At 62.0% G+C, this 26,079-nt stretch overlaps 1 protein-coding gene across 2 annotated transcripts in view; it reads right to left on the bottom strand.

Moving 5' to 3' along the window:
* Positions 1-26,079, bottom strand: part of KNDC1 (kinase non-catalytic C-lobe domain containing 1) — a 63,347-nt gene that overhangs the window by 3,206 nt on the left and 34,062 nt on the right. The window contains exons 10-27 of one of the 2 annotated variants that reach the window (XM_049645928.1): positions 25,666-25,824; positions 23,693-23,770; positions 23,019-23,112; positions 22,362-22,524; positions 21,596-22,284; positions 21,116-21,260; positions 20,003-20,100; positions 18,764-19,152; positions 14,481-14,510; positions 10,093-10,186; positions 9,894-9,991; positions 9,250-9,470; positions 7,091-7,204; positions 5,853-6,000; positions 5,558-5,737; positions 4,831-5,037; positions 4,307-4,389; positions 3,881-4,031 (exon numbers count right to left, since the gene is read on the bottom strand). In XM_049645928.1, coding sequence (XP_049501885.1) covers positions 3,881-4,031; positions 4,307-4,389; positions 4,831-5,037; positions 5,558-5,737; positions 5,853-6,000; positions 7,091-7,204; positions 9,250-9,470; positions 9,894-9,991; positions 10,093-10,186; positions 14,481-14,510; positions 18,764-19,152; positions 20,003-20,100; positions 21,116-21,260; positions 21,596-22,284; positions 22,362-22,524; positions 23,019-23,112; positions 23,693-23,770; positions 25,666-25,824 — 3,141 coding nt within the window. Of the gene's footprint in view, positions 1-3,880; positions 4,032-4,306; positions 4,390-4,830; positions 5,038-5,557; positions 5,738-5,852; positions 6,001-7,090; positions 7,205-9,249; positions 9,471-9,893; positions 9,992-10,092; positions 10,187-14,480; positions 14,511-18,763; positions 19,153-20,002; positions 20,101-21,115; positions 21,261-21,595; positions 22,324-22,361; positions 22,525-23,018; positions 23,113-23,692; positions 23,771-25,665; positions 25,825-26,079 lie in introns of both variants that reach the window. The other variant, XM_049645927.1, reaches the window with a different exon arrangement.

Here is a 26,079-nt window from a genome sequence, read left to right as displayed (position 1 = left end):
CGCTCATGACTCGGAAACACAAAACGAAAAGGCAAGCACCCAGTAGACACAAAGATGTGAAAAGAAGTCAGCCTCCCTTCTCCAAAGCAAAATCTCTCCCAGGACAAACCTCTGCTCTAGGAGTGAGACACACGGGGCAGGGGGCACAGCTTTAGGACCCGGAAGGGCACCCCGGAGCCGATGCATCTCGTGGCCAAGAGCAGCTTCTCATCTGCCTGGCGCGACTCCACTGCAGGAAGGGCTTCAGCGCCTGACCAGGGGTGGTGGGTCCACGGGCCCCACTGCTCCTCTGCGGGTGGCCAGTCAGCAGATTTGGCAAATTCACCAGATTTGATAGGAACACCCGGTGGGATTCTCTTTCCTAACAGCATGTGCCATTTCAGAGGCCTGAGGTCCTGGGTTCATGGACCCACAGATAGCACTTGGATTTCACACAATTCCAGAGGCTTCTAGAAGATTCTAGAGAATTCAGCTGACCCCTCATTTCAGAGCTGCCTCACCTTATAAACTGTCACCAGGGCCAGGGCCTTCCTTTAGGCGGGAACAGTTGCCTGCCTGTGGGTCCCAACCACATGCCTTTCCACTGGACTTGACCTTGTCTGCGGTGATTCTGATGCCATCGAAGGTCACACAGATGGGCCCCTGGAGCTCATCCACCACGGTGGCCTCCCAGCTGTCTGGCCTGAGTGCTTCTTAAAGAGTCTTGGAAAACATTTACTCGCTCATACTTTTTAAGTTGACGTCCCACTTTTTTCTTCATATATTTAAACAGATGCAAAATAGGGGTGCCTGGGTGGTTCCGTCAGTTGTGTCCAACTCTTGATTTCGGCTCAGATTTGTGGGATTGAGCTCGGTGCCAGACTCTGCTCTGACAACACGGAGTCTGCTTGGGATTCTCTCTCTGCCCCTTCCCTGCTTGCGTGTTCTCTCTCTCAAAAATAAGCATTTAAATAGATGTGAAATATGTAATTTCCAGCACTTTCAGATAAAACTGTTCCATCACATTTTTGTTTTTAAAAAAATGTGGTAAAAAATATGCAGTAGAAAATTTACTCTTGTAAGCACTCTTAATAGAGCTCCGCAGCGTTAGTGACACTGGGTTGTGTCACAGATCTCTAGAGCTTTCTTCTGGTAAAACTGAGGCCACAACTGTCAAACAGCTACCCCCATCTCCTGCCCCCACCTTTCTACCTGCTGTCTGTGTGGCTGGAACACCCCCAGAGATCTCCTAGAGTGGAATCACAGCATTTGTCTTTCTGGAACTGGCTTGTTCCCTGAGCATGACGTGCTCCAGGCTCAGCCACGCCAGAGCCTGTATCATGACTTTATTCCTTTTTTTTTTTTTTTAATGTTTATTTATTTTTGAGACAGAGAGAGACAGAGCATGAATGGGGGGAGGGTCAGAGAGAGAGGGAGACACAGAATCCGAAGCAGGCTCCAGGCTCTGAGCTGGCAGCACAGAGCCCGACGCGGGGCTCGAACTTGTGAACCACAAGATCATGACCTGAGCTGAAGTTGGACACTTAACCGACTGAGCCACCCAGGCACCCCGACTTTATTCCCTAGTGTGGATAGGCCACATTTTGTCTACCCACTTGTCCGTGGATGGACCTTTGGGCTGCTTCTTTCTCTTGGCTGTTGTATTCTGTCACTTGGAAAATTACCTGAAGAAGTCGAAATGCGGTTTTGCCTTCAAACCCACCATTATTCACCTAAAAAAAGTCAACAAGTTTTTCTTGAAGGTGACAAACTCCACACCGTTCCTTGTTCTTCACCTCGTACTTCCATTCCGTTTTCCCCAGAGCGTCACGTGCGTGGGATGCATGCTGTCCCCAGGGCCCCGCTGCATTCTCTGCCTCAGAATTTGAATGTTGACAGTTTTCTGTGACCACAGTTGACAAATGGAGAAGCCGGTCTTCTGGATTGTTCTGACATTACGGTAAATAACACACAACACGTGAAACAACGCATACGTCGGAACGTGACAAACACTTTTGTCGAAGGTTCGCGTGCAGTTTCCTTGGAAACACGTCCCCCGATGAGCCGCACAGGCTCTTGTCCCCGGTGGTTCCTGCATGCGGCTGAGTACTGCCCGTGTGGATGATTCTGTCTTTTGCTCGTGGGGACACAGGGCCCGTTTGCGACAACAGGAGGCGTTCTGCCCCCGTGACACCATGACCCCTACTGTCCTTCCAGGCTGGGTGCCCGGGTGTGCGCCCAGAGATCCGCTCCATCGTGCTGACCGCCGGGCCCGCAGAGGTGTCGTGCCGCCCCGTGTGGGCCTGCTGGGCAGGCACCCGCAGACTCGGGACACCGAGCTCACCTTCCCTCTCAGGCTGGGAGGGGGCCTTCGTCCCTCTTTTTGGGGACTCACATAGGGATGATCCCGGGAGGGCCGTGGAGTGGCTGTGGATTGTCCTTGGACCGGTCCTTGGAAGTCCTCGTGAGGACTAACCACACAGGCCCCTGTTTGAAGTCCTGGTTTAGGGAAGCTACGTTCCGATGTCATGATATTTGTAACGTCGTGGATTAGAACAGACCGGGTAAGCCCAGGCTCCCTGTTCCCACATCTTGGAGAAGTGAGGGCTAATAAATCTCTGAAGTGCGAAAATTCTCCCCGACGGGGGAAAATGTAGAGAACTCTGCACTTGCTAATGGGTCTTGGGTTGCCCTGTGGGTTTTGGGGTCAGGGGGACGCAGAGAAATATTAAAAAAAGAAAAGAAATTGCAGACAGGTGCTGGAATAGACCTTTCTGTGCTTTGCCATGTGATGGGGGGGTGGTGGCCCCTGTGGGCTCAGGGGCGGCTCCGGGGGCAGAACGATGGCGTCCCCCACCCCTGAGCTCCCCTGTCATGCTCAGCCCAGGGGCAGCGGTGATGGGGATCTCGCAGGAGGAGCCCTATGTTTGGGCCAGAGTTTGCCCTCAGGTTGCCGCCGCCTGCGAAGCGGTGGGAATCCGCCCACGGGAGGAGCCCTTGTGGTCCCAACCTCATTCCTCAGCATGCCAGTGTGGCAGTTCAAGTGGGCAGGACTCGGCGATGCCCCGTGCCAGGGCTGGCCTCAGGTGGCAGGAAAGCGGAGGCCTTCGGGATGCACCGGGGCCCGGGGACTCCGTCCTCCCCCAGCCCCTCGTGAGTGAGTGGGAACCCTGAGGGAGGCACCAGCTCTGAGGCAGGTGACTGTCCCTCCCGGCCAGCCTGGTGCACTGCCGGAAGCAGGTGGGTTAGTTCAGGCTGAGAGACCGGCCGTCAGGGGGAAGGCTGGCGGGGCGTAGAAGGGGCCCTAGGACGGCAAGACCTTCACCTTGACTGGACCACTGACCCGTTTTGTTTATCCCACGAACCTGCTGAGAACACGCACTGTACTGGCTGCAGGGCTGTGACAGGAACCAAGCTGGTCCCCACCCTCGAAAAGTTCAGGTTAGCGGGAAGGCCGGGAGTCACAGTTCCCAGCCCTGTGGCTGCGTATGTGAGTGTGAGAGGGAGTGGGTGTGAGAGGGAGTGTGAGTGTGTGTGAGGGAATGAGCACGTGGCTGTGAGTGTGTGAGGGGGTGTGTGAGGGAGTGCATTTGTGTAAGACTGCACGTGCACGTGTGACACTGTAGGTGTGCACAGGCACACACGTGGAAGTTGCACGGACGAGGGGCCGCCACAGCGCTCAGAGCCGGTGCGCATTTGCGGTGTTAGGGTCGGGGTGTGACAGACGGTGCCCGGCGGGCGAGCCGGGTGGTGTGCCTGATGCTGTCGACAGAGGCTGTGACACGGCTCTCACCCTTGCTCGGGCGGAGTCTGAGAACGTGAGAACGGATGACTGGGGCCCCCCGCGAGGCGCCGCGCCCTTGCGTCTACACCCTGGCCCTCCTGTGAGACGGGCACCCACCTTGGAGGTGTGGCTGGTCACGATTTCAGCGGCCACCCAGGTGCTGACATCGTCCGCACTTCTCAGAAGCTGCAGCAGGTACTTGTCCTGGACGTAGTTGGGCAGAAACAAGCTGCACGTCTTGGCGGTCGGAGGCTCGGAGGAGCTGGCCCTGGAAGAGACAGGCATGTGCATCCCGGCAAGGATGTGCGGCCGCGGCCCTGCCCGGGCCCCCGGGGCCGCAGGGGGCTCTCCGGACCCGGGTGGGGCCAGCAGGATGGGCTCTGCGGAGCGGGGAGCGTCTGGCTCCGAGGACGTTTGTGACATCGGCGTCTCCCTTTGGCCAAGAGTGTCCACGAGACACTCAGGGGAAGCCCCCAAGCCCCTGCCACCAGCCATCTGTCTGTCCCAGAGCTCTGGGGTGACGCCCCGCAGGTGCACACTCACTTGGGGATGGCCACGCTTTTGTCCATGACGCCCAGGGCCCGGGAGTTTAAGAAGTGGACGGGATGGCACTTTTGAAACAATTCCTGTCGGAGACAAGGACGCAGATGTTCAGGGCATCTTTCCCAGGGCCCTCGTGGACAAGGCAGCATCTCTGGGGGCCTCTTTGCCCAGCCGTGGTGACAGCAGGTAGGATCACTGGGTCACCATCACCACCTTCACCCGCCAAGTGACTTGGGGCCCGGGATGGCGGGACACCTGGGGGCGGGGCTCAGGGCGCCAGGAAGGAGGAGGCCCACAGGGCGCCCTCTAGCGCTCGCGAGGCGGGAGTGTCAGGGACGCCGCGGGCACTGGTGGGCAGGGGGAGGGGTGGGAGTAGGAGCAGAGTCCGGGCCTTTCCAGAGCGCAGCCCCCCCCGCCGAGTTCACTGCCCTCCGCACGTCCGCCCAGCAACTCCAGAGAGCCAGCGAGGGCCCCCCGCGTCCCTCCCCGTGGCGTCCCCGCGCCAGGAGGGCCGGCCCCGTCACCTGCTGCAGCAGCGTCAGCTGGGAGAAGAGCTGGTGGGTGCTGTACTCCGTCAGGAAGTAGGGCCCCTTCTCATTGGCCTTGGCATAGGGGCCGTAGAAGTCCTCGAAGAAGCAGGGCTTGGGCAGGGCGGACGCGATGGTGTACTGGCGCTCCTTGTGGTGGGGCAGGGCCAGCCCGTTGCCCCGGGACAGCCTCCAGGGGAAGCTCTGCAGGGCGAGGTCAGAAGGTGCTAAAGGGGCGGGAGGAGCAGCCCCGAGGGGAGGGGGTGGGGGTGGGGAGGACCAGGAGGGCTCCAGGCCCTTGCTCAGAGAGACAGCCGCAGAGCCAATCTCTCCCACCCACCGCTCTGGGACACCTGTCCTGGTCATTTCAGCAGGTCCCCCCCCTGAAGTGTGGCGCTGTCCCCATATATTATGGGCAGGTCCCTTCAGACCCGGCCCCCATCCTAGGCCATTTCCTGGCAATGATTTATTCCACTCATCAGGAACGTGAGGTCATCTGAGCACCTGGCCGGGGCCCCTGCACTGTCCTCGTCCAGGGCGAGGACGGGCAGGAAGTGCCAGCCTCACAGGGCCGTGCGTGTGTCTTTACGTGTGTCCACACGTGTGAGCGCACAAGCACGTGTGTGAATGTGTGTGTGCATGCGTGCGTGCACTGCGTTCTCTGGGCTGTGCTGCCTCTGCCCCAGGAGACCCCCCGTCCCCCCAGTCCGGGAAAGGCCCCCACCTTCCGGGAGATGCCGTCTTCCGAGAGCCTCTTACAGAGGGCGTTGAGAGGCCTGGTGTCCTCCTCTGCCTCCTTGGGGCCCTCCAGGTCTGTGCCACGTGAGGTGCCCTCGGCCCGCCGGTCAGTGCCCACCTCCAGGAGGCCCAGCAGGTGCTCTGCAGAGCCGTCCAGGGGCAGGATCTGGGCAGGAGCACAGGGTGGTCACTCGTCACCCAGACAGGGCTGGTGGCTCTCACCCCGAGTCCTGCCCACGGGCACGCGGGGGCTGCCCCGTGCCGGCTCTGGCCGCGCTCACCTTGGAAGAGAGGAAGTCCTCCAGCCTGCCCAGGAGCCCGGAGTTGCGAGTGAAGTCCACGGTGTAGCAGTCTTCCAGCCAGGCCTGCAGGAGGCAGAAGCTTCGCTTGTAGATCTTGGTGAAGGTCGAGGTGGGGTCCTGGTGAGCCCTGGAGGCAGACGGCAGAGACCTAAGCTTTACCGGGTCTGTCTGCTGCTGGGGGTCACGCACTGCCCAGCAAGGGGGCGTGAGTGGGGTCTGAACGTGGCTCTCCTTCGAGGGGTGTTTCAGCCCTATCTCGCCTGTGTCAGGGGACAGAAGAGAGAGGCCGTGGCCGCATAGCTGGGCCTCGGGCTCGGCGACTCGGGACAGGGGCCTGCTGCCTGTCCGCCAGCCTTGCCTGGCGCCAGTCCTGAGGCACCCGTCACCCCTGCAGCTCGGGCTGAGATGCCAGGGGTCTGGCACACGGTGTGAGCGCACGCCACGAGAGGCAGAGTGGGGGCCTGGCTCCACACGTGCAGGAGTATAAGGGGTACGGAGGTCTCCCCTGCGAGTCCCCGCCCCAAGGAGGGAGGTGATGGCTGATGGGCCAGGCAGGCGCAGGGAGCCTGTGGTGACGACAGGCCAGGTCAGAGAACAGGCCAGAACAAGTCCATACATCCTTCACTGACTGCAGTCCTGGGTTGCCTATGCGCTGCTGCTGAGGAGGGCTGAGGGCCTGCAGGACAGCACCCCCCTCCCCCTGTGCCCCCACCCAGGCCACCTGCCCCTGCCCCCACCCAGGCCATCCCCTCCCTGCCTCCTCCATTAGCATCGGTGGTCTCTTCTGGCCACTCTCCCCTCCTTTAAAAAAAGCTTTTTTTTTAAAATGTTTATTTATCTTAGAAAGAGAGAGACAGAGCGTGAGCAGACGAGGGGCAGAGAGACAGAGAGACGCAGAATCCCAAGCAGGCTCCAGGCTCTGAGCTGTGAGCACAGAGCTCGAACTCAAGAACTGCGAGATCAGGACCCGAGCTGGAGTCTGACACTTAACCGACTGAGCCACCTGGGTGCCCCAGCCACTCTCCCCTCCTGCTGCTCCCTCCCTTCTCTGGGCTCCTCCTCCCCTCGCACCCTCCCTCTTGCTCTGCCTTCTCCGCCCGGGCACAGCCATCATCCTGGCCAGGGTCGGCAGGGCCCCCCTTGCCCTTCACAGCCATTGACAAGGCGCCACGGGGTCCACCGTGCGTCTGTGTGGCGCCTCGTGGGCCGGGCCGTACCTGGACAGGGTGCTGTTGATGCGGTCCAGCAGGAAGTGCAGGAAGTCGTGGGGGGTGCAGAAGTAGCGGAAGGTGTACAGGAACTGCTGCACGTAGCCCTCCAGGAAGGCGTCGCTGGGGCGGAGAGGAGGTGCTCAGAACACTGGCAAGGCCAAGGCTCGGCCCCGCCCGCCCGCCTCCTAGCTCCATCTGTCCCCCACCCCGGGCCGGGCAGGCATCTCCTCCCAGGAGACCTTACCTGTGCTTCAGGTAAGCGGGGAGGGAGGGCCCGGCTCCCCACAGCCCCCGTTAGCAGTTCTGAGGTAGATGTGAGAGAGAGAGCATGTGAATGTGCGTGAGCGAGAAGGCGTGTGCGTTCCGCGTGTGTGAGCACGTAGATATGCGCGGCCCTTGCCAGGAGAAGCACTTGGAGAAGTAAAAGGTGTGTGCGGGTATTGGTAACGTTAGGGACTCCCAACCATTTCTGGCGGGAGGACCTTCTTTAACATCGAGTTTTAAGGCACCCTCGCTATCCGCTTCTAGAACCTGTTTGGGGGGACTCGTGTGCGCAGGCAGTGACGCCCGCCCCCAAACTGGAAGTCACTACATTAGAAAGGAGAGCTGCTCGTTGTGCCCCAAAGTTCTCAGTTTCTTCAGGGCAAAACCAGGTAGGTGAGGGAATGAGCGTCCCCTGCTCGCAGGGGTGCCCCAGGGAACCCCAGGGCGGGCGATACCATGCAGGTCAGTGACTGAGTCCCAGAAAGAAAGGTGCAGGGGTCCTGGCAAGGCTCCTGGAAGGGGCTTCGGGGTGGAGGCCTGGTGTCTGGAGGGTGAGGGAGCCTAGCCACCTGGTCACCCTGGGGCTCCTGGGAGATGGGGCTGCTGCGGCCAGGGTCAGGTCCAGCCTGCCCCACGAAGGGGGTGCCTACGGGGTCTGAGCAAGAGCTCTCCCCTTGTTGGAGGTGCTGTGCACGCACATACACAGCACACCGCGTAATACCCCTCAACACACACACTCACACCCCCCCAAGCACACACACACCCCACACACACATGCACACGTGCACATCTCCTGTATTTGCACGGCCAGCCCTCATCGGGCGCGTGGTCAGGGCTGGTCGGAGGACCCCCGCCAGGGGAAGTCTCCCAGCACAGTCGAGTACAGCCCACCTCGGGAGAACACGGGAAGAGGCTGCCACCCCGGGAGGCCCAGGACGCCTCTGCTCTCAGGGTACTTCCCTCGTCCCCTGACAGCCCCCAGTGTCCCCTGCTGACACCTGACTATCAGTTCTGGGACCACCACAGCCTTCAGCTCAAAGAGGGCCCCGGGGGCCCCCAAGTGTGTCACGGGCCCCCCAAAGCCAGAACCGGGGGAGGCCTCCACCATTGTCTGGGAAGGTAGTCTGTACCCAGCCCTGACCTGCTGGCCCCCGTGGCGTGGGCCGGGCCATCGGGTCAAGGGAACCTGCCAGGAGGCCCTGGGCCTGTACCAGGGGGACACGTGGCTGTGCCGATGGACAGGGCGGGCACAAGGGTGGAGGGGCCAGGGGGCGGCCTGGGGATCCCTGCGAGCCTGGGTGTGAGTGGACAGGTCCTCCATGCTGCGGGGTGAACGCGCCCCTGTGCGCGGATCAGTCAGAGTGTCTGAGGCACCAGTGCAGGGCTCTGCCGAGAGGCGGTAGCTGCAGAAATAGTTCAATGAGTGGCTGAGACCAACGGCACTGGCGGTCCCTGGGGAGCCACACGATTAATTAAGGGGTGTTTTGACCCGGCAAAGCGGATGGAATCCAGGCAGGTCTCTGAGGCTCCCGTGTGTGTTTAAATTCAGAAGTCCCCTGGGCTGTTCACTGTGCATCCCACATCCCCTGTCTCTCTTCCAAGGCACCTGCCCCGGCACAGCTGAGACCCAGACGCCCAGGTCTACAGGTGCACGTCCAGCCAAGAGCCTGGCAAAGGAGGCAAGCGGCCGCTGACACGAGGCAGCTTAAAGTTCTGATTCAAAATTTTCTAAATTAAAAGAAGCGCCAACCCATCTCCGATGAGGCAAAGACTTTGCTCACCTCATTCGCCCTCCGGGGGCCTGTTTCTTTGTTTCCATCTCCCTCCTGCTTTCAAAAGGCACGCAGGGGCCCAGGGGAGCCCACAGTCCCCCCCACCCCCCCAGGGGCCGGGGGCTGCACCTGGAGTAGAGGTAGGCCATGAGCCCCAGGGGCGTGCCGGCCTGCAGGACGCGGGCCTTCCTCTGCCTGCCGCCGCGCGGGTGCTTGCTGACGTTGTAGAAGATGAGGGACGAGGACTCGTCCAGGGGGCTGAAATCCAGCGTGTCGCAGTGGGCCGCCGAGATGTTCACGATCACCGGCAGGGCGCAGGGCTCCAGGCCCCACCGCTCGGCGTACATGACCTGTGTGTGGGGTGGGGAGCTAGCTGCCTCTGGTTGACCTGCTGCCACCGGGGGCTTGCAGGACACGGGTGCTGAGTCACTCTGCATGGCTGTGGCTTCTCAAAAATCGCGGCACGTTTTCATGATTTTTTTTTTCCAGGGACTGATTTCCCGGGTATCCATCCACAAGAGCATGAAGGCCTCTTGAGGGAAGGGGAAAGATGGGAGGGGCAGGGATGGGAGGGGGCAGATAGGGGAGGGGCAGGGATGGGAGGGGCAGAGATGGGGGGGGAGATGGGAGGCGGCAGGGATGGGAAGGGCAGGGGTGGGAGGGGCAGAGGTGGGGGAGAGATGGGAGGGGGCAGGGGTGGGAGGGGGCAGATGTGGGAGGGACAGGGATGGGAGGGGCAGGGGTGGGAGGGGCAGAGACGCAGGGGGACTTGCCTGAAGATACTTCTTGACCAGTCCAAGGAACTGCACCTTGCACTTCATTTCTTCCAGCTGCCCTTTCAGTTTGGACAACATGGTCTTCACCTCGGAACCTGGGGGCAGGAAGAGGTGGCACAAAGTGGTCCCCTGAGCTCCCGGGGGGTGGCCCCCTTTGTCCAACTCTGTGCTCCGGCATGTGGACACGCAACACTACCTTTGTTTCGCTTCTCTTTCTGTAAGAGCTTCTGGTAGAACTTCAGAGTCTTCCGGTAGTTTCTTTTCTCTATCATGAGCTGCTGCTCCAGCTCCTAGTGAGGAAAGAGCCCGTGAGCCCAGGCGACCGCCCTCCTCCCTCTGCAGGAGGTGCTGGCGGCCCAGGCTCCACTCACAACAGGCTTTCCGTCTGTTGTCTCGAAAGCAACTGCTCAGCAAGGCCTACACAAGATGCACACACGGAAAACACGTTAGCATGCAGGGACACACACGTGAATCATGTGGAAGTTCTTGGGAGGAAAGCTGTCAAACAGCCACAGAAGGACTATCTGTGCCCGCGAGCTGGGTTGTGAGGCCTTGTGCTCTGATGCAAGGACACTAGGAAATGTGAAGGGAAACCGCGCTGAAACAGCGGGGGGAGGCCAGCAAGGGAGTTCTCAGCCCACCGCCCGGTGAAGTAAAGACCCAGCAGGGACCTTGCAGGTGGACACACTTCAGCACCCCGCAGGAGGAAGGAAGGTTTCCTCCTGTCCTGGCAACAGCCCAGCCAGTGAGAGGTAGTCATGGCCCAGCCAATGAGAAACTGCCAGAGCCCAACCAAGGCGGGACTGCCATAACCCAGCCAATGAGGGGCTGCCACAGCCCAGCCAATGAGAGACAGGGATTCCACTGAGCCACTTAAGAAGATTACAGACCGCCAGGTCCCCAGCAGCCCCCAGGATCCCCGCAGAGGAGGGGGTTGGTGGACAGGGTCCACAGCTTGGGCCTCGCCCTATCCCTTTGCCACCCAGGCCCTGCCTCCTGGCCTTGGCTCCACCCCTGACACCTGCCCTGGCCCACGGAGGGTCTGTCCTTCTGGAGCGTTCTCCAGATACTACTTCCGGCCGGTTGGGAGGGGGCCTGGCGCATGCCTACCGCGTTCCTGGTCCTGGGAGGGGCCGGGGGGGGGGCACTTGCGGCCCGGGGAGGTCCCTGCAGGCCCCCCATGCGACCCCGCACCTCGGCCCCGCTGCCCGGGGGACCCCAGCACGGAGTCCCTGCCACAGACTCGGGGCGACTGGCCCCAGTTCCTGCCGCAGCCCCTCGGCCACCCTGCGTGGGGACAGTGGCCTGGACGTGTGGACGCTGCCGCCTGCGGACCGTCCAGAGGGCCGCGGTGCCAGCGGAAGTTCCGCTGGGTCACGTGTCACTGCCCACCAGGGAGCCCAGCGACAGAGGTCTCCACTCCCTCCAGGAGAATTTGCATCTTCAGGGAGAGGAGGCGCATCCTCCTGGGAGGGTCCACAAGGGTGCTCGCTCGGAGGGGCAGTATCCCCCTGGCTCTGTCCTCCAGGGCAGACAGTCTGGGTTCTTCTCTTACACAGAGGGGGCAGGAAAGAACGCAGGGCAGGCCCGCTCAGGGCAGGGAATGTTGGAAAGGACCAGAATCCAGATGTGGCCCCTCCCTTCAAGGAGGGAGCTGACAGATACAGCCTGGCCCACTGCCCCCACCTGGCCAAGCCCAGGGCTGAGGAGGGATGTGACCGTGGAGCAGTGAGGGGTCCGGAAGCCAGGCAGGTCCCTGGGAGCCGGCCTTGAGCGTGGGTCTCCAGCTGGGGCTGTGGGGTGACTTTTCCTGTGGGTGGGCACAGTGAGGGACCAGACTGGGGCCGGGGACCAGCGAAAGGTAGGTGTTGGCTCAGGGAGGTCTCAGACTCCCTGGGAAATAACTTCCTGTTAACAGCTTCAAGGTGGCCCCAGGGCCCTGAAGCGGCCACACTGACAAGAACCTTAATCTGAAAGTCAAATACACTGTGGTCTTCACTTGGGGACATCTAATCACCTCAAACCCAAACAAGCTTTCCCCTGATCTTATCTAGCCACAACTATGGACTTTGCTTTATTGGTAGCATTTATTTCTGTATGATTTTGTAAAATAAAAAATGCAGGTGATATTTTAATTTAAATATTTGAATCCCTTCTCTCTGGTGGTTTTACTGAAAGGAGGTTCACGTGGCTGTCTTCTTCACGCTGCTATGTTAACAACGGGGTGGCAACAGCCACAGCAGATGGTAGGAGCCTCTAGGCCCAGGGCAGCTGGGGGGCAGGGGCCGTGCCTGGTGTTGGGGAGTATGGTGCAAACACAACCACATGGCCCTGCCACATCTCAGTTGGTCAATCAGATCCCCCATGGCCTCTGAGTGCAAGCTGCCGAGGGCAGGGGAGGAGTCACGCATGGGGAGGAGGTCGATTTAGACCTCGAGGGGAGACCCTCAAGGGCAGGGGAGGAAGCCTGCCGAGGGCATCTCGAGCTGCCCCAAAGCTGCCGATGCACCGTTTGGCTGGGCCTGTGTTTGAGCAGAGCGTGGGATTTGACACCACGTGGTCCCGGGTCCAAATCTTCCTCCCCTACTTGACAGCTGGAGGCCCTGGTCACCAGCTGCCAGGGTGCGGAGGAGAACGGGCCCCCAGGGTACATGGGGGCAGGACTGAAGTGCGCCTCGACGTGGGAGCCACTGGCCGTGTGTGGCAGCTCTTCTATTTAAGTGGTGCGAAAATGTCAATTCCTCGGTCACGTGGGCCACACCTCAAGGGCTCAGTTAGCCACACATGGCTGGTGGCTGCCCTGATGGATGGTGCAGATCTGGAACATTTCATCATTGACGGCAGTCCCGTCAGATGGCACAAATCTCCACACAGCGGCAGATGCAGGTGGCCCCGCAGAGCTGTGTTCGCGGAGGACTCCTCCTCTGCCTTCTGGGTGTAGGGACCTGAGTGTCTCTGCCCTCCATGCATGCTTCTCTGTGACCTTGGCTTTCTGATGATGCAGTGGCCCCTGCCGGAGAGGGGAAGGATGGCCTGGGCCCCGTGTTCCAGGACTCCCCCCCCTTTTGCGTGGCTCAGAACAGCCATGGGGAGAGCACCCTCTGAGGCCACCCTGCATGAGGCCCTGTCCAGCCCTGTCGCCCCCTTGCACACTTGTCCAGATGCTGATAAGACCCCTTCTCCTGGAGCGGGTTTGTGGGCACTGGGGCCGATGGGTCACACACCTGCCAGAACGGGGTTCACGCGGTCTCGTCCCAGGTGAGCGTCTCGGCAACCTCAGGTTTTAAGGTTGGGTGTGAAGTTTGTCAGTAACACCTCTCACGCTACTGAACTACAGACTGGTTCTTTGGAAAGGACCATTTTGACTGATTTTAAACTAAATCTATGTGAATTAAAATTCACACAGAACGGATGATGGAGAAGAAACATGGGAGCCGGGCAGCACGGCCATGGCCACACTTGGCAGAAGCAGAAGGCGTCCTGGACCACGGGCTGAGCCGGACTGGCTGCGTCTAAATAAAACACCCAGGATCATTCGAGGTTAGGCGTTTCCCCTGGCCGAACCCAAGTGAGGGTTTTTTTCATCACACACCATGGCCTTTGATTTACACAGGCCTGAAAGCTGGCCAGTGCTGGGGAGGAGACAAAACCACAGTCGGAAGGACGCTGGAAAACCCAGAACTTGTAGGCAAAGAGAGAAAAGAGGGATTGAAAGAGCGGACCTACGCCGGCTGACTCCATCTTGTTCTGTGTCCTTCACCTTGAGTGACTATGTCCCCGACATGGCCCCTTTCTGGGAAGATCGCAGAAACCTCAGACCACGCCTCCTCCCCTTGAGTAACCTCCCGTTCACCCGTTCAAATTTCCCGATCAAAACACGCCCGGCGACCTGCGTAACAGGACTCCGACCCTTCCCCAGCCAATCAGCTGAGGCCACGGCCATTACCTCACCAACTGCCCCTAGACCCCTACAAAACCTTTGTGCTTTTGAAATTCGCTCTCTCTCCCCGGCATCTCACCCCTGCCTCAGTGCAGGTAGGGGATGGAGCTCGAGCTAGCTCGAATAAAGGCTCTTTGCTTTTGCATCGGACTCGGCTCCCTGGTCTTTGGGGATCACGAATTCTGGGCATAACAGGATGAACCGAGATCAGCACCATTCACCTCAGCACTGAAAGCAAAGCCCGTTTTAACAGCAGGCCAAGGGCAACAGAGGACCTCCGCGCTCCGTGTGCCGCCTCAGAGATGCTGTGGCCACGCGGAAGGCGGGCTCCCAGCCCCCACTCGCGGCACGTGCTGGGGCGCCAGTCGGCACGCACTGGGTGTGCAGGTGCTGCTGTGCGGTCAGGGACGGACGGAGGGAACATGATGCCCTCTGGTTGACCCCCCACCCCAACGCCTGACCTGTTGCACACTCGCTCTGTTTGGGCAGCAAATGTGGAAGTGTGTCTAATGGTTGTTTTATACCCTTCGAGTTTGTCTGGGGCTCCTGTTTTGAAACAGACATGGTGGTTCTCAGAGAGAAACGTGAAACTGGCGGCCTGATCCAGCCCACCCAGGATGCAGACAAGGGCACGGGAAACTCACCTGGCGGCATTCGGGTTCCAGCAGAGACGCCTTCCCGGGCGAGCAGGAACAGAAGGGAAAACACGTCACTCCACAGCTTCCCTCAAACTGCCTGCTTCCTGCAGACCGTCCCCCGTGGGAGCCGCCCGCCGAGGGTCGCGGGACCGGGCCCCACTCTCAGTGGTGTCAGGCCCGGGGAGCCTCGTCCCAACCACGGGGTCATGGTCCGGATAAGAATGGACGCGGGTGCCAGCAGCCTTCTGGGCTGAGCACGTCTCCGAGCCCACTTTCAAGAACAGTCTGCGCATGGTGCATGGGTCACCCACGCTCGCCAGTGGGTGCATCTCCCTGCAGGGGGCCACCACCCCGAAGACAACACAGAATTGAGGACAGGGCCCCGTCAGCCTGGGCCAGGCACTCGCACAGGTGAGAGCCACCCTCTGTGGCTCTGAACTCAAGGGGCTGGAAACAGGGCAGCCGGTCCATAGCCGCCCAGCAGACGTGACCTGTGATGTCAGAGGACATGACTTGTGACCGCAGAAGGTGACCTCCGACACAGGCGGCACAGCTGGACTTCTCATCCCCCCGTCCCCACAGCTGTCGGGGGAGTCGGTGTGGGCACCGAGAGCCGCCCTGGCTGCCACCCTTGTCCCCCAGGTCAGTGGGGCTCCTGGGTCGCGGTCCCGCTGTGGCCAGGGTGGTGGGATGGTGGTGGGTTGGGCTTGAGGGGCGGGCGAAGGGGGCTCCCCAGGGATGCTGCCCGTGTCTTCTCTGTCACTCAGAGCTTCACCTACGGTGACATCTGCAGGTGTCAGTTCAGGTCCCCGGGACCGATGGTCGTCGCTCCCCTTTTTTTCTCAACTAATTTTAAAATTTTTATTTAGAAATTTTTTTGTGACAAAATAAACATAACATAAAATTTACCATTTTAACAAATTTTCATCGAGCTGTTCCGTGGCATCCAGTGTGCTCACCCCCCCATCCCCAGGACTGTCCCATCCTGGAAGGTCTGTCCCCCATCGGACATCGGATCCCCATCCCCTCCCCCGTCCCTGGCAACCACTGTCCTCTCTCTGTGGCTGTGAACGTGATGGCTCCGGGGACCTTGCGAGGGTGGAGTCACACCGGGCCTGTCCTTTTGCCTCTGGCTTCTGTCACTGGGCATCATGCCCTTGGGGCTCCTCCACGCGTGACGGGTGTCTCCCTCCCGTGAGGCTGGGGGACGTCCCACTGTGCGCAGATCGTACATCTTCTTTATCCACTCGTCTGCTGATGGACACTTGGGCGGCTCACACCTGCTGGCTCCTGGGAACACCGAGCGAACGCGTCCCCTCGAGACCCCGCCTCCGGCTGTTCCGGGCGCACAGACGTGGGGCTGCCGACCCACTGATAATTCTGTGCTTAGGTTTTGGAGGCATCTCCAGCGTTTTCCGCGGCGGCGGCGTCATTTCGCGTTCCCGCCAGCCGTGTGCAAGGGTTCCAGCTTCTCCTCGTCTTCCCAACACGTGTTCCTTTCTTTCTTTTCCAAATTCCGGTACGGGCCACCCTACTGTGCGTGAGGTGGCGCCTCGCCGTGGTTTCGATTCGCTTTTCCCTCACGACTCACGACGCTGAGCAACGTTTTCGTGAGTTTGGCTGTTTGTGTGTTTTCTTCGGAGCGATGTCGGTGCAAGTCTGTCGTCCGTTGTTCGGTGCTTGCGGAGTCCTCTGTGTTCCCCACATACTCTGGAGCCTGAGCCTTTCTCAGACGTGGGATTTGTAACTTTTCCCCACTCTGTTGGTGGCGTCCTCTGATGCGCAGGTTTTCATCTTGATCAAGCCAGTGAATCTATTTTTACTTCTGTTGCCTGTGATCTTGGTGTCGTGTCCAAGAAATCATTTCCAAATCCAGTGTCACCAAGCTCCTCCCCTGTGTTCCTCCTTGGGTTTTAGCTCTTGTGCTTCGGTCTCCGACGTTCTGGCTAATTTTCGAAAGTGCTGTATGGTCCGGGCCCGACCGCTCCTTTGTGCAGCCGGACACCTGTCTTCCCAGCGCCATTCGCCGTGCGGACTGCCCTCTGCCCTCTGCCCGCCGGCCGGGCCTGGCGGCCTGTCAGCACTCGCGTCGGCGGGGACTTGTTTCGGGCTCTCCATCCTGCCCCACGGGCCTGTGCGTCTGTTCCGTGCCGAGACCACACGGTGGGGACGGTGGCAGCTTTGTGACAAGTTCTGAAACCAGAGGTGCGGATCCTGCACTTTCGGTCTTCTTTGTCGCGATCGTTTTGGCTGTTTGAGCTTCCTTGAGATCCCACGTGAACTTAAGGGTGGGTTTTCTATTTCTTCCAGAAGCACCGTCGGGTCACTGCTCTCCTTTCGGGTCAGCCACCTGTCTCAGTGCGGACGTGTGGGTACGCGCCACTTCGAGTCAGAAAACAGACCCGCGTGGTTCCTTTAGTTTCCACGCGGAAACTCAGACTGCTGCCGCTCCGGGCGCCGGAGCCCTGTAGCTGCTTCCTCGGACTTTGGACGTCTCCCGTCTTGTTTCGTCATCTCCTTACTTTCTGGCACGAGATGCCCCAGCTCATCTTCACGCGTCCCGGGGTCGGCGACTTCTCCCCGGAGCCCCGGTCCCTTTGACTGGAGGACAGTGTGCTCGCTGCTGCTTCTGGGCCCTATCGGCAACACAGCTGGGAAGTGTGCGCGCGTGAGTGTTCCGTGAAGCGTGTTTGTTCCTCACCGCCTCCCAGCGCTCACGGTCTGTGGGTTCTTCTCAGGGGGACGAGCATTGGGACGCTCAGGATCCTGTGTCAGGGGAAGCTGTTCCACTCTTGGTGACGAGGCCCACACTCGTCTTGGGGTGTCGTGAGCCGTGACCCCGTCGCTGGTGCCCGCTCTGTTCTCTCACCACCTGTGCAAGCCCCGTACCCTCCGTTTCCCATGACCGGGAGTCTGATGTGGCCCACAGTCGTGCTGGCACCTTCCGCCACGTGTAGTCTGTTCACTTTCTATTTCTGGGAAAGGCCCCCGCGGGTGCAGAGCCAGGGCTGCCGGGGCGACAACATCCAGCAGCTCCAAGCGCAAATACACGTTACAGAAAAGGAAGTGCGAGCCAGGTCTGCAGGCCCCCCAGTGGAAGGAAGGGGACCGTCGGGCCTGGGAGCTGTCCTCTCTGCCCGCGGCACTGGACTCCAACGCAGTGGCGTGGAGCTTCCTTGTGGTCCCAGAGGAGGGCGCCCTACATGGGGGCCACCCTGCGCACCGGGTCCCCACAGGAGGCCCCCAGCGCACGAGGCTAGGCCTCCGAGTCTGTTGCCTGAGGCGGCACATGCAGGGCCTGCGGCACGACGCCGGGAGGAGCGGCACGGCTCCACGGGGCACGGCCGCCGTCCACACGTGCGTCAGGACCAGGCAGGGCCCGTCCTCTGTCTAGCGCAGGGCTGAGCAGTGCAGCCAAGTTGAGGCAGTGGCCGGAGGCCAGCAAGGCGAAAACACCTGGGAAAGGTTCAGATGGTGCTGTGAGGGCCGGGGCGACGCAACGTTTCTGGGGCTTGTGCTTGGAGGCCAGAGGAGGTGAGTCAAGCAGGGGCGGGTAGAGGCGCCAGGGCAGGATGCTTGAGCGCTGACGGTTCCTTCCCGTCTGCTCTGCTGGGGGGGGTGGGGGGTCGCACCTCGTGCGCCTCCGTGGGAGCCCCTGGTCCCGGGGGGAGGCTACAGCCCAGGTCAGAGCGGCTGGTTATGGGGAACCTCGGGTCCAGATCTCTGGGGCTCTGCCCTCACCTAAGGACTGGCCTGGCCTGACCACTCTCAGGTTTGTGCCCTCCTGTCACCCTGCTGGCCCGGGAGGAGCCTGGGCTGCCATGACCAGGATGGCGCGGGGGGAGGGGTGGGCTGCTCGCAAGGGAAGCTCAGGCCGGGCCAGATGGAGCTCGGGGCCCAGGCTGAATGGACTGCCATGGGCAAGGCGCCTACGGCACTTTTCTCATCACGGTGGGCGCGCTGCCCAAGGGGCAGGAGGCTGCCTGGGGGGAGGGAGCTGCACCTGCCTGGCCCACCAGAGACGCGGCCTGAACCCAACTGTGGTCGCCCTCACGAGGTCCTCTCCCGCCACATGTGGCCCACTTGCCCAGCTCACAAAGAGACAGAAGCCATTTCCTACCCCAGATGTGGAGGGGGTGCCCAGACCAGCGGGGGCCACTGGTGGCGGGGGGGGGGGGGCCATGGAATGGGGCACGGGGAGGGGCTCTGTGCACACCATGCCCCACTGCCTGCCGCCACGCGGGACTTGCACCCCCTCCCCCAGCACCGGGCAGCGGCCCAGGACTCACCGGGCTCTGGGCGTCGGCATCCATGGCCCCACCGGCTTTCTGCCTTGCCAACTCCCGCACGTAGCTGTAGACGTCGGCGCCGAAGCAGTCGGCCTCGTAGAAGGCACTGCACCAGCCGGGGCTGCAGCTCTGGAGGTCTGCCGGGCCGGGGTTCACGGCCAGGCCGCCGTCCTTGGGCCGGGGCAGCCGGGCCACTGCCTCGGGGCCCCCACCCTGCTGCCCGTGCTCTCCGGCCTCCGGCTGCTGTTCCCGCTCGGCTTTGACCGACTTCTGAGGCCGGAATCCCACCTCAAAGTTACCCCGTGAGAGCTCGTCTGCGTCCACGTCGGACAGCGGCGGGGGCGGGCAGGGGGCTCGGCTGACGCGAGCGGTGGCCGGTTTCTCCTTCCCTGCACAGGAGAGGACGGCCACCCTCGAAAATGCAGCTCGAGTGGCAGGGTCCATCACCAGCTCTTTACAGAGAAGCTGATTGCGCTCAGACGAGCCCCTCGAGACGGCAGGGTGCCCCCCTGAAGAGGGTTCTGAGGGTTCAGGGCAGGGGTCCTGCCTCCCAGGAGGATCCCTCAGATCCCCTCCCAACACGGGCTGTCCCGGGGTGGGGGAGGAGACCCCTGGGTCGTGAGCTGCTTGTGTGTAGATGAGGAGAACCAGAATGGACGGAGGGCCAGCAGGGCGCTGGGGGCCCGGTGGGCGCCCTCACTTTGCTCTCAAACTTCCTGGAGTGCGCACGCGGTAGAAGGGTGGGGTGAGGTGCCTGTGCTCGCCACCTGCTCCGATGGCCGTGACACGTGTGATCACAGTCACGCAGCCTGACTCCTATAGCCATGCCCCACTCCCACGGGATCCGTGAAATTACACAGATTTCCGGCATCCTGCAGCCTGTGCTAACAATCCAGGAAAATAACCCTCAGACTCTTTAACTGGCACATGTTTCCAGGAAAGAAGCAAAGATTTGTCCCATCACCAGGCTGCTGGCCAGCGACTCCAGGAAGCAGAATGTGACCCCCCGGCCCCCAGTGCACTGGGCTCCTGCGTGCCACCCACCTGCGGGCGTGGGAGAGCCCCCTCTTCCTGGCACAAGGTCCCCAGCTGGCGAGCCCTGCTCTGGGTGCCTTTGAGAGGACACTGGGGTACCCCGGGGCAAAGGGAAGCCCCTCCTGGAATTACCCAGCCACACCAAGAGAGTCAACGTGGACCCCGCCATGGAGAGTTTTTGCCCCAATGGAGCCCATGTCTTACCCGCTCCGTGCAACGACGGCCTTTTGCTGGACAGTGAGCAGCCACTTGGAGCGCTAGTCCCGTCACCCTGGGGCTGTGACACGGCCTCCTCTGAAGCGCTGCCATCAGAGGGAAGGATGCTTCAGACGCCCCTGTGGCCTGGCCCGTCGGCCCCCCACGATGCCACAGCTTCCCTGCACTGCCTTCCAGCAGGAGTCTCTGGGCGGATGTGCAGAAGCCCCCAGAGCTCACCCCACGTAAACACGCCTGGGCTGCGGTGGGGGCCCACCGGTGACCTGGCCCTCCCCCCCCCCCCCCCCCCCCCCCCCGCCCAACACGCACCACTTAGCAGAGGCCCCACCCAGCTTCCCGAGGACACCCTGACTGCGGGCCACAGGCTGTCACAGAGCACCCTCCTTCCAGGACAATTAAGGGGCCCAAATAATTGGCACAGGGCTTTCTGGAGGTCAGTGCTGTGAGAATGCGGGGCGTTGGCTGCCTGTGGGCCTGTGAGTGTTGGGACCCGGGGCGGGGCAGGCACCGGTTCCGGGTGTTCAGCAGTGTTGACCTGTCTGCACGGGGCGGGCAGTGAACACCGCAGGGCGGTCTCGCGGCTCCCACTGCCTGGTGCAGTCACGGGGACAGGGGCGGGGAGGGCTGTAGGTGTGCCTGGGGCTCAGCGACTGGTTGTCAGGGCATCGGGCCTCTCCAGGCACCCCCCACATCGCTGTGGACAGTCCTCCAGGAGGGGATGGGCCGGCCCCGGCAGAAGAGCAGCAGGGCAGTCTCTGAAGGGGCAGGGGGTGGGGGGACAGCACAGGGAGGGTCCCCATCCACCTGCTGTCACCCAGCGCTGACCCATTCCCTGGGGGGCGTCCTCCCCTCCGGGCCCCGGGTCACTCTGCCTCCTCGGGCCGGTACCTGAGCAGGGGCTGTGCCTCCCACACTCTCTCTCCCTGCCCACAGGAGCCCGGTGCCCGCAGGGTGGGCTGCAGGCCTGGCAAGGGGGACCCTGGTGGACAGCCGAGTCTGGGGAGGGTGGGGCGCTGGAGCCCAGGGGGGTGGGAGGGGGCGCAGGGAAGGCAGCCCGGGGCCTAGAGGAGGCGGAACAAGGCCCCAGGGTGGGGGACTCACTTCTCCGGGGCCGATGCCCTCCCGTTCACCACGTGGAAGAGATTGTGCAGCAACTGTTCCCCCCAGTACAGGTCACAGAACTTCTCCGAAATGGCCCCACAGAACGTGGCGTAGGTGAGGTCTTTCAGGGCGTAAATGTATTCCCCTGGGTTTGCAAAATGACAGCGGCCAGTTACCACGTGGGAGAGCACCTTCCGTGCTCCCCGCTCTCCAGGGCGGAAGGAGCTGGCAGGGGGCCGGGCGGGGGCGCCAGGGCTCTAAGTCCCTCTTCCTGCCTAAGACTCTGCTGCCGGCCGAATCCTGGGGGGCTCAGCTCTGCCCCCTGAGCTCTTGGTGCAGATGGATGAGTGGGGGGCCCCCTCTTTGTGACGACCCCAGTTCCCCCTTCACACGGGCCCCCTACAGTGTGCTGCGTCCCCCCATGGCCTCTCCCTGGTCCTGGGGCTGCTCCGGGGAGCCCTGTGGTCCCCCCCGTGATACCCATGATCAGAGCCTCCAGCCCGTTGTCCAAGTAGCCGTCAAAGGCAAACTCCTCTTGGATGAGGCGCATGGCCTCCTGCAGCGACGGACAGGCCGTCCTCTTCGGGAGGGGTGAGGCGTCCACACTGGGCGGACAGAGCTTGCGGTCTGCTGGCAGGGGCTGCTCGCGGTGACTGTCTGGGGCCTGGTCATCCTGCTCTGGGACCGAGGTGCCCTTGGGGCTGTCTGGACTCGCCTTGGCCAGGGAGGGGTCCCTCGGGGCTGACGGGGGACCCCCCGGCTCCTGGTCTGGGCCCTCAGTGGCCTTGCTCCTGGGCGGCTTGGCTGGGTGACCCAGGTCATGGCGGGCTGCACTGGACCCTGGGGGCCGAGGCCTGAGGCCCTCGGAAGAGGCTCCAGGCAGGGCTACCGGGTCTGGCCCTTGCTCCGTGGGGGGCACCTGTGCCTTCAGGGGTGGGACAGCCGTAGAGGATGCGGGCATCGCTGGTGAAGCCTCCTCCGGCGGGCTGGCCGGGGCAGGGGGAGGGGTGCAGGGGTTCCCCTGGCCCGTGTCTCTCGGCACGGACTCTCTGAGAGGCTCTGGGGCTGCTCCCTGTGGTCCGGCACCCGGTACCAGCTGGTCAGGAATCTTCTGGCTGGGGGCTGCTCCATGGGTCTCGGGAGCCTGCTTCGCAGTGCCCTCCCGGTCCCTGAGAGCACAGAGAGAAGGAGAGAGTGCTGAGGAGGGGCTCGGGGACCCCGCCAGCTCCGGGGTGGGGCTGCTCACCTGGCGTCACCTGCATCTGGTGCCAGTACAATGGGCTTGAAGTGTGTGGCTGCCGAGGTGAAGGCGGCCGGCAGGGAGGCGGCCGCTTCGCAGCAGGAGGGTTGAGTGGGCACGGGCCCCTGCACTGCCACCAGCCTGGTGTCTCCGCCGACCTGAACAAAGCCTGGGGACAGACTGCGCGTGAGTGCGGGCCCCGACATGCCCTGGAGCAGCTCCCACCTCTGCCATAAGGTGCGCTGGCTCCTCCCCGCCCCCGCGGGTGCTGCACGCCTCCCCCCGTGGGGCTCCAAGGGGACTTTGACAGGCCTGAGGCGGCCGGGGCCAAGGGTGGCAGAGCTGGGAGCCACGGAGAAGGCCACGGATGGGAGGAGGGGCTCTTCTTTGTGCTGCAGGATGGGGGTTACCACCCGGCATGACAGCCAGGCTGGGGGGAAGACGGGGCAGGACAGGAGCTGGGCAGCGGCACGTGGATGTGGACACGGGAGCGTGACAGGGCCGTCAGACCAGAGGTGGACAGCCAGGCCGCCAGGAGGTCCTGGACACCCTGCTCCGGGGCCCCGTGGTGGCTGCCTGTGGGTGTCTGCCCAGGGCTGGGGGGTCAGCAGCGGGGGTAGCCGTGGCGTCGGGGGCAGGAAGGGCCAGGCCCTGGCGGCTCACCTGAGCTGGGCCCGGGAGGCGGCATCGCACTGGGGTTCAGCTCCACCACCGAGAGAGCGTTCTGGAGGCCGATGGTCTCCTCCTCCTGGTCAACCTGAGGCAGAAGAACAGGATGGCCCCAGTCAAGGTGAGTCCAGGGGCCCGGCGGTCCCGAGTGGACGCCGTGGAGCGCTCCCCGACTTTTCAGCGGAGCTCTTAGCTGGCACTGGCTCACACACTGGACTTGTTTCTCTCTCTATTTATTTTTCAGATTTTATTTTTCAGTTATGTCTCCACCCAGTGTGGGGCTCAAACGCACAACCCTGAGATCAAGAGTCCCCTCCTCCCCCGACTGAGGCAGCCGGGTGCCCCCTGGTTTGCTTCTCTTTCCAATGGGAGCCTTGGGGGCGCTTGCTTCCCAATTCAACAAAGTGTGGGTAGGTTTCTAGGGCACCGTCGCTGCGGGGGAGTGTGTGTGCCTGTCTGCCATCCACGGGGCCCGCCGGGCCCGCAGGCCCAGGAGGCTGACAGCCACCTGTGCCTGAGGGTCACTGTGGGGTATGCCCCCCCTTTCCTAAACTCGCTCTCCACCTGCACAGTAAACAGCGAGAACAAGCGTCCTCGTCTCCCCAGGGCCCGGGCCCCAGCACAGAACCGAGGGGGCTTCACACACACTCTGCAGGGCACCGTCTTACCTTGCAGGTGGACGCCCTCAGGTGGGCTAAAATCTTCCTGCTGTCCATGCCTCGCTGAAGGAGGTAAGTGCTGCATATCTGAAAGAAGGAGCCCCGTGTCTGGCATCTGGGAGGCCGCAGGCCGGGCCCACGTCACTCCAAACGTAGAGGGGAGCATGCCTTGGGCAGGAGCCCTTAAGAGAGTGCACAGCGGCAGGGAGGAGGGCCTGGGGGCTTCGTGTACAGGAAGCAGACCCCAGCCTCGGGCAGCCGGGGATGAAATTCTGCAGCCCCACGTAGAAGGAATAAAGGCTGAACAGAAATGCCCCCCACCCCTTGCTGAGGGGCTGCCTCAGCGCCGGAGAGGAGGGCACAATGACACATGACCTTTCCAGCCTGTCCCTCTAAAGACTTCAAGAACAGGTGATGCTACAGAACCACAGAGGAGTTAGGGGCAGACCAGTCAGCTCCCACATGCACAGACAGCAAACCCCAAAACTGCAACCTAAAAAAACAGGCAAGAGAAAACTTCTGTAGACATTTCCAATTAACTGCAATTTGACCCAGGCAGGCCCGAGTCCTCGGTGACCTTGACAACAAGGCAGTGGCTGCTTGCAGGACAAATGTGGATGGGGCCCAGGCAGGTTTGAAGCCAGCTGTCTGTCCCCGCGTCTGTGCGTGTGCCCCGCCTGTGCGTGCACAGGAAGAAACGCTCTGGGATGGGGGGTGGACCCTGAAAATGCAGCTGACCCCTGGGAACTGACTCTACAAGCTCAAACATTCTGATATTTGGGGAGAGAATGTCATGATGAGAACGTCTACTTTTCATCTGGGGTCATGGACGGTATTGACAGTGAAGATTAAGAAAGATAAAGATTCTTTTTTAAGCTACCGTGTAAGCACCTTCCCTCCCCCGGAACACCTAGGTCATTTCCTAACTGCTGGCGGGAGCCCCAACCAAGCCCTGCACAGAGGCTGGCCAGCCAGAGCGCGGCTTGGGGCGGCCGAAGTCAGGGACGGCCCCGACCCCTTCGGGCTCCTGCCTGGAAAACCTCAGTTTGTTCGAGCCAACGCCAGGCAGAGGCTATGCCCTCCTGCCTTAGAGCAATTACTATCAAAGGTCACGGCTGTGAACCCCTCCTCCGCCCCTGTGGGGCGTATGTGACTCTCACGACCCAGGACGGTCTTGTTTAGGGGCTTATGCCTGATCCCCCGAAGCTCGACCGTCAGGAAAGGTGGGTCCCGGCTCCCAGCGTCCGTGTGCTGGTGCTGACCCGCCCCGGGGCAGTTTCCGCTTGTGTCCCCACTCTCCCTGTAACCTCCAGCCGCCTCCGTGCAGATCTGGAGTAGAGCGCAACTCCTTCCCCTGCGGGCCGTCCCCCGGCTGTCTGTCTGTCTGTGGCTGCTGGGTAGCGTGTCTGGGCATCGTAGCTGATGTCTGAGTGTCTCTCTTTGACACAGGGCTCCTCCTCACTTGGTGAAGCAGGGCAGTCAGGGGCAGAGGAGGCCAGCACAGGGCTTCTCCCTCCACAGGTGGCCTTCCTGTGGCCTCTCCGTCACTGAGACAGTGGCCCAGTTCCCCCTCAGGCGTCCAGCTCTTGCTGGCAGACGTGGGCACTGTTGGGAGGGTCAGGATCCGGCCCCATCAGGCCCCCGCCCAGTCTGGAGAGACCAGAGGGGAGGCCGAGAGACCCTCAGAGTTGCTGTGGGAAGTCGGTTGTTGGGGAGAAGCCTCTGTCCCGTCTGGCAGGGCATGAGGGCAGGGGTCGGGCTGGCCCCAGGACATTCCCCACCCACCCTGGCCCGGCGAACCCACGGAGACAATGGGGTGGTCCGGGGGTGAGCAGCAGACACCGTCTACCGCCTGTTCACAAATGAAACCCATGGCCGTCTGTCCAGCGCCCACTCTTCCTGGAAACAAGAACCTGTGTCCCCTGTCGGCCATCGCTCAGGCCCTGGACTGTGAGCTGGGGTCCCGACCGCAGTGTGGTTACCTTGATGGCCTCTGCCGCACACGGCCGCTCCTGGGCGCTGCGTCTAGCCATGTCCAAGAGGAGGGTCTTGAGCCTGCGAGGCAGGGCCAGCTTGTGGTCTCGGGGAACGCTGAACTTGGCTGCCGTCCACAGGACCGCAGCCACACAGTACACGGAGGCCTGGGGGTGGGGGAGGGAAAGGCCAGCCCTGCTCAGCAGCACGTCCCCACCCGGGGGTCCCCCAAGGGCACCCGGGGCGCCAGCAGGACGGTGGCTCTGATCCGCACCCCCGGTTCGCACCTCCTCGGAGCTTGGAGGTCCGCCAGACCCTGAGTCAGATCCCTGGGGGAGCGGGGACTGGCCTGGGAACCTGCGTGCTTACCAAGTACTCCCGGGTCATCACCCTCAGGTGTGAGCAGCCAAGACCTGAGGCCT

Source organism: Panthera uncia, chromosome D2, assembly GCF_023721935.1.
Source record: "Panthera uncia isolate 11264 chromosome D2, Puncia_PCG_1.0, whole genome shotgun sequence".
Lineage (NCBI taxonomy): Eukaryota > Metazoa > Chordata > Mammalia > Carnivora > Felidae > Panthera > Panthera uncia.
Note: the sequence above shows the minus strand (reverse complement) of the source record. Positions and strands in the feature narration are given on the sequence as shown.